Here is an 11,284-nt window from a genome sequence, read left to right as displayed (position 1 = left end):
GCTTAGGTGATTTTGCGCACAAGGTCAATCAATGGATTATACTGAACCACGCGATCGTGTATGATGAAACAATAGTTGTCGTATTTGTGGGCACATTCTCCTTACATTCAAAGTCTAATTGTACATCCACGATGCCACTATTGACCGATTCGTTCTATCGAGAGCAATCTATGATCACGAATAGACATTACGTAAAAAAGTCATAACGGTGAGACTCGGCTCGAGATACTCCGTAGTAGTAGATATCCGTAGTAGTCCTTGCAGAAACGCGCGTACAAGTCGTCCAGAATCGCACATCTGTTTTTCAAAACCCAGATTCAAGTCATTAACGGATAACATTCAAGTAGAGTTTCGCATTGGTTAATTTGCAATCGAATCGACTTACCAGCTATGTAAATGTGAAACCAGAATTTTTTTATATTTTATTGCATGAAAATGATAAAAAATATTTTATTCGAAGTATTGTCCATCGGTAGCTATACATTTTTTCCACCTGTTTGACAATTTGTGGATGCCACGTCAAAAAAATTGTTGCTCTTTTGAGCCAAACCATTCATCTAGCCATTTTCGTACATCTTCGTAAGAAGTGAAGCGCTGCTGAACAAGTGCGTGTCCCATCAATAAGTAGTAATCGGATGAAGCCAAGTCTGATGAGTAAGCCGCATGCGAAAGTATTTTCCAACCAAATGCCTCAATCGTTTCCTTGATCAATTTTGCTGTGTATGATGGTGCATTATCATGAAGCAAAATTAAAAAATTACTTTATTAATTACTTTTTTTTGTTGCCTTTTTTGATATTCGGTTTTCACACAAAGCTTGATTCAAATTGATCATTTGTTGTCGGTAGCGTTCAGTATTAACGGTTTCGCCAGGTTTTAGCAGCTCATAATAGATCACACCTTTCTGATCCCAAACACAGAGCATTGTCTTCCGTCCATAGCGATTTGGCCTTGTAGATATCTATCGGTAGATATCTATTCGCCTGAAGTTATCCATGATCTTTTACGCTTAGAATTCTCAAAGTATATCTACTTTTCATCGTCAGTCACAATTCGATAGAGAAATGACTTTCTTTTGTACCTGGCGAGCAGCATTTCGCAAGTGGTTTTTCGGTTTTCCTGCTGTCTTTCATTCAGTTTATGTGGAATCCATTTTCCCATCTTCTGGATCTTTCCTATGGATTTCAAACGTATGGAAACGGCTTCTCGTGTTATATTCAATTGATCCGCGAGTTGTTGTTGAGTTTGAGCGTCATCCTCATCCAACAATGCTTGCAATTCGCTGTCTTCAAACTTTTTCGGTGGTTTTTCGTTTCTCACGTCAAAATCGCCACTTTTGAATTTTTTAAATCACTCAAAGCACTGTGATTTACCAAGAGCATGCTCACCGTAAACTTCGACAAGCATTCGATGCGATTCTGCAGCAGTTTTCTTCAAATGATAACAGAGAATCAATGCTGTCCGCAAATCGTAGTTTCTAGGTACAAAATTCGACATGTTCAACGCTATTACAAACTATACTGTTGTATGAAACTTGTATTGTTGTGAATTGAAAATCTTTGTCAGATGTCAGAACAAGGAAATGGCGTCAATGACGCCGTCTGATGACAACTACATTGACAGCTATGGCCATCTATTGGTAAATTCCGGATTCATATCTACATACCTGGTATATCTTCACGTCAGACATGACGTTTTTTTGACCTGTTTGCATAGCGAAAATGACGTAGCGCGACTTCTCGAGCTGAGTAGCCGTCTTGATGGTCCACGAATGTTTGGTTATGCTCTCAAGAAACTCAGATCCCACAAGTGAAAAGCCATGCTCAGATATCGTCCGCTTTCCAAAGCGCGTAGCATCGACAGCTTATTTATCTCGCTCAATAACACGTGCGGCATTCGTTATTGTACTTTGAATAATTCGAACGTTTTGTCGCGGATCTCCCGTCAGACAATTGTTATCGTTGCGCGCTCGTATTAAAATCAACTCGTGACAAGCGTTGATCATCACGCGTTTGTAATCTTCGCAAAATCCCAGCAGTACGTAGAGCGGTACACAGAAATTAAAATATTCGGCCGCATCCCAGCCAGCATTTCGCAGAATCACGCTTCTATCGGATGATACTGTTACATAGTTTTTGAGCGTGCTAGTTATGCCCACGTTTCTGTTACGATCAATTTTCACATATCGAATCTCTTTCATATCGAATCTCATCGAATATGAATGCGACGCAATTATTTCCCAATGTCACGTGAGCATTCTGGACCACTTTTTTCTTCAATTTTCCCTCGATGTACAGAAAGCTTTCGTACGGCAGTGTATACAGATCCTGTTGCTGTATGGATATTCTTATTTGTATGTACCCGAACGTTGTGTTGATGAACGGGCTGTGCATGTGAGACTCAATCTTGACGATGCGATCGTCGAAGATCGACTCGTCTTTAAGTCAGTCATCATCAGTCATCTCAAATGTTGCGCACCGCGAATCCCAAAGACTTTAAAAATGTAACGTTTGACACGCTAAGCTTCTTCTTCTGATGCAGCTGTATGAGCGAATGTTATCGACGTCACTGGCCTTGTAAAAAATGCGTTATCTCTCTGCGTACGCTCCGTTCCGTTCAGCACGAGCATCTCATGCTCACTGTCGCCATCGTAAATACAATCTAACGGTGATCTCTTCTCCTCGAAAATCGAGCAATCCGTTCTGGTGATGCGTAATATCATTAGATCTATAATGCTCCGTGCGATGATCGGTAGGTAAATGATCTATGCCGGTCTCTCCGATATCATATATCCTGGAGGCACGCTCGGCGAAAATTCGTGTATCGTATGCGCGCTTTTGCTACTGTACGCGCCCGCGGTTACACTCTACACTAACGTTGATTGCTTCTATCTCTGTCAGACGTACGCGAGGATACCTAACATCTGATACGCGACAACGCAAACCTGCTGATCCTGTTCAAATATGATTATACTTGAAACACGTTTACAACGATCGTGAATACCGACATGTCGTACGATGAATTTTGTTTGTTGTGTCGCGACTGTTGAAAAAAAAATATGGATTTTTAGTAATAGACAAGGACAGTGCGCTTAAAGATACAGAAAGGAATTTAATGAGTTCGCGATATTGTAACGTGACTAGTTGTTGTCGATACTTCGCCAGAGACGAATATGGTTGATGTGCGCGAGCGTGAAAAAATTGCGAGGGAGATCGAAAAGACGAGCGAATCGATCCGCAAGAAACATCGCGCTCTAAAAATCGGTAGAATAGAGGAGGATATGGCATTGGACAGACATTTTAAGCCTATTATCAAATGCTGCTCTGCAGCAGATTGTTGACAGCCCCGTGCGCGCGATAAAGAGACAGTCGCGCGACAATGTCGCAGCGTCTGCCTCTAAGCGTGAGAGAAAAGAGGAGTAGGAGGAGGAGGAGGAGGAGGAGGGAGAGATAGCGAGACGTTCGAGCGTTCCATGACCCCACGTAAATGATCAATCACACGATCGTGTACAGCTGATAACCTCCACTCCGCGTACGACGATCATAGAATCATTGGAGAACGTTTTCGAAATGAAAATTCGCTAGCGACGAAGGTTCAAAATCGGTTGCAAACGTCGGAAGGTCGAGAGTTGCAAGCCGGCTTGGGTCCGCTGGGTCAAAAGTACATCGAGTCTGTTCTGAGGGGAACGCGAGATAAACAGAAGAACGAGTAGATTATGTATACGGCATATACCTACACAAGGATGGATTGATGTTTGGCAATAAACGTTTCGACGTGGATGATGCGGACAACATAATTATCGATGGTGTATGATACGTCGGTACATCTGGTCTTTACGAGTTAATTTTTAAGAGAATTCCTGACGATCTCCTCTACACAGAAGACGATATGAACTAGTACAAGAGAGATGCTGCTGGCGACGAATGCGCACAAACACGAGCATTAATCGCAGGATTATTGAACAATAGGGGATACAAGTACAAATACATAATCGCGCCGTTGATGTCCATCACACCCAAGAAACAGAAGAAGAAATCTAGAAAAGGATTACCTCACGCAATGATATTGAACGACAATGTGATTGATTATATGCATTAGGACGATCCCAACGAGCTGATGGATCGTCTACGATTACTCGACGCTTCACATTGAGCGGGTAACAATGCTCACAACGAGATACTGTCGATTATCGAGGAACTTCGCGAAGCCGGTCTTATAGACGAAACGAGTCAGTCGAGTGGTGTCAGTGAGAAAAAAAAATACTTTTGCTCTATGTATTACGCGTTGAATCATGAAAAAGAGATTCAGCGAAAAGAGAAAAATTAGCTCCGAGAGATGTCGACTCATCGAGGAATTGTATGCTCCGGCGAGAAGAAATTTTCCGCGAAGGCGCGTTATAGTTCGAGAATACGACAATCTGTGGCAGACTAATATCATCGAAATGCGTCCATATTCATGTCACCACTGTATACTCATCGTCATCGATGTGTTGAGCAAGTACGCCGTACCGCTCAAGAGCAAGGGTGGAAGCGAGACGACTAATGCTATCGCTGAGATAATTCGAGCGAGTGGAAGATGTCCAAAAAATTTAAAACGGATGGGGAAGGAATTTTACAACGCTGTGCAGAAAATCTTGAAAAAACACGACGTTAATCACTATTCCACGTATTCGACGTTGAAAGCGTCAGTAGTCGAGTGGTTCAATCGCACGCTCAAAAACGACAGTGAAAGATGTTTACGTTCAACGGCAATTACAAGTGGATTGACGAGCTGCCGCGTCTCGTGTCAGATTACAACGCGCGCAAGCATCAGACTATCGGCATTTGATCTGCCGACGTAACTTCCGCGATCATCGAAAGACACTTGAACACGGTGTACAGCACAATAAAGATTGCTGATCCGTCAAAATTTAAAGTGGGCGATTCGGTACGCGTGAGCAAGTACAAGACGATTTTTGAGAAGGGTTACACACCAAATTGGATCACCGAGGTGTTTACAATCATTAAGATACAGCGTACCAATTCCGTAACCTATCTATTCGAGAACTACCGCGGAAAATCCGTTGGAGCGTTTTACGAGTATGAGTTGCATCGTGCTACTCATCCGGACGTGTATCTCATGGAGAAAGTACTGCGCCGGAAAGGAGATAAGGTGTATGTCAAGGGGCTGGGATTCGATGGATCGCACAATTCATAGATATACAAAAACAATGTCATTTGATAAAATTTTGATTCATGTATTTTTATTTCTACATATAAAAAATATATCAATATAAATATATAAAAATTTTTTAATAAATATATTTAATAAATATATAAATATTTTTTTTATTATCCTTTCCATCTTCGTTTTAGAATATACAAAATACCTAATTATTTGTAACCTTATGTATGGAGCAGAATACATAGATAGTAATGCAAAATAGTAATACTTATATAAATGTAAAGAACATACGTAAAGTGTAAATTAAAATAATAGTAATACGTAATAGTAATATGCATAAATGATAAAAAAAATATGGGATACATAAAATGTAAATTGAAATAGTAGTATATAATACTTATATAAATGTTAAAAACATACGATATGTATTATATGAAAGTACAATAATAAAGTAATACATAATAAATGCTGTTACATAAAAAACATACTAATAATACTTGTATAAATGTAAAAAAATGTAAATTACAATAAATAATACATAATAGTAATATATATTACAAAGGTATCCAATGCCTCCACGGTAATGTCTCCGTCGAGTCCGGTACGTATCGTTTGTCATCGTATGGACTCAGAGCGATTTTCGATTCGGATATCGTGTACACCTCGTATAATTTAAATCGTATACACGATTGACGGCGAGTCATTTCGATCTCTTTGTTCAAACATCGCGTATAATCATCGAACGTTATCGTTCGCACTGCAATATTATTCTTTACATCTTTCGCCTTTTTAGTGTCCTTCTTGCCGTCCACTCTCATCGCATACATCTTCACTCTCAGTCCAACCAATTCGGTCATTATCGCATTATTTTCGTCCTTCATCAGGCCGGATACTTTTTTGTTCGCGAGAGGCATACCATACACGTTGTCTGCCGGATAATCGCTCGTGTCGAATCTAGCAATATCGCGTTTCATATTCTTGTAAACATCGTCGCATTTTATATGGTAAATGAGACTGTCCGTGTCGGTATACACGATCTTGCATTTGTCGCGATACATCGGTGACATGTATTCGTAGTGAAATTCGTACAAGCAGACTTTCGATATGTCGAATATACATATACCCACATAAATCGGCTTGTCGAACTTTACCTCGAGTTTGCGCATTTCGACGGCGATCAAATTTTCGCAAAGACACTGCGGCTGTGAAAATTCGGTTTCGCGATCATTGCTTCCGCGCCGTTCGTCCCATTTTGTCATTAATTTTATATCAACGTGATTGCGCACGGAGAGGATTCTCTGGTCTTACCGAATACCGCGTTGTTCATTTATACAAATTTTTTTCGAAATCGTTTTTTGCGCGCGTTCTAAATTGTGTATTGAATTCAATGTAAGTCGTGGAGCCATGGAGATTGAGCAAATTATAGCACCCGATGGATCTTTGTTACGCGAAGACCGTGACGAGTACATTGCTGCAGCTTGCGAAGTGAATGATGTAACGCTGTTTATCATACAACGTCGCTAAAAGTTTATCTTCACGCTTGGCGGGCGGTTTATCGCGCATTGGGCAAAAAGGTAGGTCAGTATGTCGTGTAGATGCTGCGGATATTCGAGATCTTCAAGAATATAACCGATGAATGAATCCGGAGCGATCGCGCTCACGTTCAAAGTTCACAGCGTCTTCGAACCATTGAAATTCGACGTATAGCAAAGGTTGACACATCGTCTATCCGTACAAATTATTCACATCGTAATACATTAAGACGATGGTTTCGATGGACCCAACAAATGCATGTGCTTGTTATTAACCTGTGCATTAACCTCTGCTGGAACATTGACTAAGACCGAGAGAGCGAGAACATATATCGCGCTCGATGAACATGACCATATCATTGTCGGTGAGCAACTCGAATCTTACATGCATGTTTCAGAATGGCGTCTCACATAAAACCTGGTAATGTATAATGCGCGGGATCGAGACAGTAACTCGCGACGCAACTATTGCGGAAATTTTCGAAAATGTTAGCCAATAACAAGACATCAGTTTTCAAGTACAAATTACTGTACTCGCCGAGCGTTCGGATGGAGAATCGCTGTCATACGTTCACGGCGTGAGTATAATCGCTCTCGAATACGATTCGTTTATCAACGAACTGAAAAATAATTCGCGCGGTGGTAAGCGCGTGTCCTGCAATTTTTCGACGCAGTCAATGTACTCGTACGGAATGACACCTTTTCGTATAAGAAGATCGAAATCCTCCACGCTGAGCTTGCAAAATTCGGAACGTACAATTTTTAATTTATCTTGGTCGAGACACGACGCTAATTTATCGAGGCTTGCATTTCGAAATTTGAAAGAATCAATAAATCTTAATTTTACACCATTTTTCTGAAAATTCTTTTCATTTTTGTCTTTGGCTATCGACATGTTTAGTGAATGAAATATATCCTTCGTTATCAGTAATACATCTACATGTATGCAGTAGCAATTTCCTTAATTATAAAATAGGCATTATAGCCCGATAAACTGTGAAATACGATCAGAATATAGAACGAATTTTTATAATTTAAGTTACAATTTGAGTTACATATTAATATAATTTAAGTTACAATGCGCTGGATCGCGGTATCTACCAATGAGATGACAATGATCGCGGACTCGCGTATCGTCTGGCGCGAACAGTTTGTCACGGATGTGACAACATGTCGCGCTACAGTATGCCTTCCATTGCTGTTTAGATAAAGTTTCCATTGGCACGTTGATGGATACGATATTTTTCACGCGATGTGCCAAATCATTGAGTTATTGCGCGAACCTCCTTATACAGCCTTCATTGTGATGGAAATAATACGATGATAATGTGTCGTCGTAAGCGCATCGTACATAATAGCCTATGCTAAACGCTTCATGCTGCTGATACGCGTACGACGACGCATCTTCCTTGTCAGATTCTTTCTTACGTAGGACGCACTCCAGGTCAGTATAGACGATGAAAAACGCACTCCTTATTGCAGAGGTTCCCAAATTCGAGCCACTTGTCGTCCACGCTCGGCAGTCGGATGGCGCAGTCGATCTTCCGACAATCCACTTCGTGCAATTGCAATTTTTCGCACGAACTGAAGTAATGGAAACACCTGTAAATAAAAAAATTTTTTTGTCGCTATTTCTTTTTATTGTTTTTTTAAATATTGTTTTTTATCAACTTTTCTTATTATACTTACCGGTCACAGAAAAACTTCTTGTTCTTTTTTCTAGTAAGTTGCGATCTCACGAGACGCGACAGATTCTTGATCCACGCAAAGTGGCCAAGGTTGTCGTTGTGTGAATCTTGTAGATACAGGAAATTGACGTGCTTCTCCTTCTTATCGTCGATGAGCAGAGGAAGTTATTTATTTTCGATGCCATATACATTGATCGCGTTCAACCGTTCGAATTTAGAAATGTCTTTTAAAGGCATTGGAAACTCAATGTTTGTGAGATTCAATACTGTCATATACTGCGGATGATTCCCGCTCCGTATACTTTTCAACTGGATACAGAGCGGCGACCATCGACCACGCGAAGCACGCATTGTCCGTCGAACACTGATTACTGCTTTCTTAAATATAATTTCTCGCGGTACTTCGATGTGATCGCGCGCAGGGGATTTAGTTTGTTCACATTGATAGTCAAATTCAATATACGTGACAATGCCCACCCGCTGTCGCGTTCCTGGAACTCTTTGAGCGATGCTAGGATAGGCTCAATGACATGCTGCTCGTATTACTCGCGCAAATCAGTGTATCGATATATCTCGCTGTTCTTTATATTTATGCTTTTATTAGCACGTTTATCCTTCGTCGCGAACTCGCCATTGAACGTGGTGTTCACTTTTACACTACCGTGTCTTTCTAAAGCGTCTCGCACTCGCTCTAGAGCTACATTTCCAACGTCTTCTAAAAACCGCCGCGGCTCGATATGATTAGAATTTATCACCGCACCTATCAATAATACGACTCTCGAACGCGGCGTCGATCTCTCGCCAGACAAGAGATCGTTCGTTGCTACTCTCGTATTCATCACCAATGTGCACGAAACGTCGCTCCAATTGCAACTTTGTACTCGCGAGTCGCGCAATCCTCGTCACCATGGATTATCTGTGTCTAACGGCGACGTGCGGACGCTTGGCACGACAAAGTTCTTCGAGCTGCTCGATGCAGTCGTCGCATAGTTGCAGCTACGCGAAATATTCCACCAGAGTAGTGATCTGGCCGCACAACAAGTCGCATTCCACTCATGATTTTCTATGTCTTTTCAAAGTTTTTATATCACGTCGTACTCTTCTATGGAGCACTTGCACGTGACTCATTCACACACGTTGCAACACCGTGACATATCTAGAATATCGTAACATTCTAACATCTTTTCATTATATTTGTTTGCGAAAGTGCACTGTTCGCACTCAAAGCATTGTTCGTCGCATGTATTGAAAAACAGTTTTAGTGCAAGATCGCGATCACGAAACTCCATCCATATATTGTCAATAATCAATAGTTCGACACACTTTTCATCCGCGGGAATCTTAATGCACATGCACCAACCTTAGCTCTTATCTGCGATTTTCTTCGCCCAATAATAATCGTCCTTTATTACAATACATTGACAGTTCCACCAATGTCTCTTTTCATACTCATCGTCCTTGTAACATTTGTCTCGTAACCGTGGGTACACTTTCTATCGCGCGAGTAAAGACCAGTCAGAAACGGGCTCTTTAATAACTATTCCATGTTTCTCATCACGTATACCTAATTCTCAATCGCGTAGGAATTGCACCAATATTCACACATCTGTATCTCTTTTTTGCAGATTACCGAGAACATATAGCAAATCATCTACATTATAGTCTTCCCACATATTTTTTCAGTACTGTTCACAATAGTTCTTTTTTTAATGTGTGCAGAGTGGGCACACGCTGCATGAGAATATACTGTACAAAGATCCTCTGCAATTCGTGCACGACTTGCCATCTAGCCTAACGAAAGAACCAGTCTCATGCTCCCTGACGTGATACATTCCTACATCGTTAATGTCAGCTATACGAATCATGCATGCTGTGCATATGATTAAAGCACCACCCGTTGTATAATAATTGTGGATCACACAGTGCTTAGTACGAACGTTCAACATACGGATTTCCGAAGGCTGCACAAATTTTTCTACACGATCGATTTCATACTCGCTCATATCACTAGCATATCCACTATCATCGGATAGTATTTCTTCGTCAGATGACTCTTGGTCCATTATATTCTCAAGTCTACTTTCATTTTATCAAGCACTTCGAACACTTCGTCTTTGATATTCGTGAACTGTTTCGAATCCATCATTTCTAATATACTCGGCTACGTTAGCTATGTTCTCAATGTTTCTGATATTCTTGACTTCTACATCATCCATTATGTTCCCAAATTCTATTTCCATTGCTTCAAATAACTTGTCTGCATTCACACCATCCATGTCCTCAACGCCTGCACGATGGTCAACCATACTTTTCGATTCGGTAATCGCAATAAGTATAATGCGAAAATTTAAAGGCGCCAACTGGTGCCGCGCGCTTATGATCCATTATATATATCATTTGTGACTGCTTTGTCCCTTTATCTACCATCCCTATTGGATCGCAGTAGTGATGACGTGTCACCGATCTCTTCTTAGAAAAAAATATCGTTATCGATGCTTCTCTTTTAACGCATCGCGACGTGTCACTGATCTCACAGTTCTTCCTAAATAAATATCTTTATCGATGCTTCTGACCTTGAAAGAAAGAATTGTGAGAACACATCAATGATGTATCATCTAGACAAAACATCTTGTTCGCGTTATAGTATCGCGGCGTGGGGTGAACGCGGCGGCGGCGGCGGCGGCGGCGGCGGCAGCAGCGATCAAAAAAAAATGTCATGTGAAATGTTATGTTTATGTAAAACACTCCGGAGTCCTATGTTTACATAAACAGTGATAGCGCTGATGCCTTCCCGCACCTTCCTCCTTCTTCCTCGTGCCCATCAGTACCCCCCGCGCCTTCCTCCCCGCGCCACGAGTATCTCCCGCGCCCCGAGTATCTCCCGCGCCCCGCGCCCCTCCCC

At 41.2% G+C, this 11,284-nt stretch overlaps 1 protein-coding gene and 2 pseudogenes across 1 annotated transcript; 1 reads left to right on the top strand and 2 right to left on the bottom strand.

The window, feature by feature from the left end:
- The first annotated feature begins 4,290 nt into the window (after nucleotides 1-4,290).
- Nucleotides 4,291-5,195, top strand: LOC105621964. Its single transcript, XM_012203397.1, has 2 exons — nucleotides 4,291-4,723; nucleotides 4,915-5,195. The coding sequence occupies exons 1-2, from the start codon at nucleotides 4,291-4,293 to the stop codon at nucleotides 5,193-5,195; spliced, it is 714 nt and encodes a 237-aa protein (XP_012058787.1).
- A 1,410-nt stretch (nucleotides 5,196-6,605) lies between these two features.
- LOC105621963 lies at nucleotides 6,606-7,049 on the bottom strand (annotated as a pseudogene).
- Nucleotides 7,050-7,964: 915 nt separating this feature from the next.
- Nucleotides 7,965-10,688, bottom strand: LOC105621962 (annotated as a pseudogene).
- Between the last annotated feature and the right edge of the window lie 596 nt (nucleotides 10,689-11,284).

The sequence above is a fragment of the Atta cephalotes genome (genome assembly GCF_000143395.1).
Source record: "Atta cephalotes unplaced genomic scaffold scaffold00038, whole genome shotgun sequence".
NCBI classification, from domain to species: Eukaryota; Metazoa; Arthropoda; class Insecta; order Hymenoptera; family Formicidae; genus Atta; species Atta cephalotes.
The sequence above is the reverse complement of the archived record's forward strand: the minus strand, read 5'-3'. Positions and strand labels throughout refer to the sequence as shown.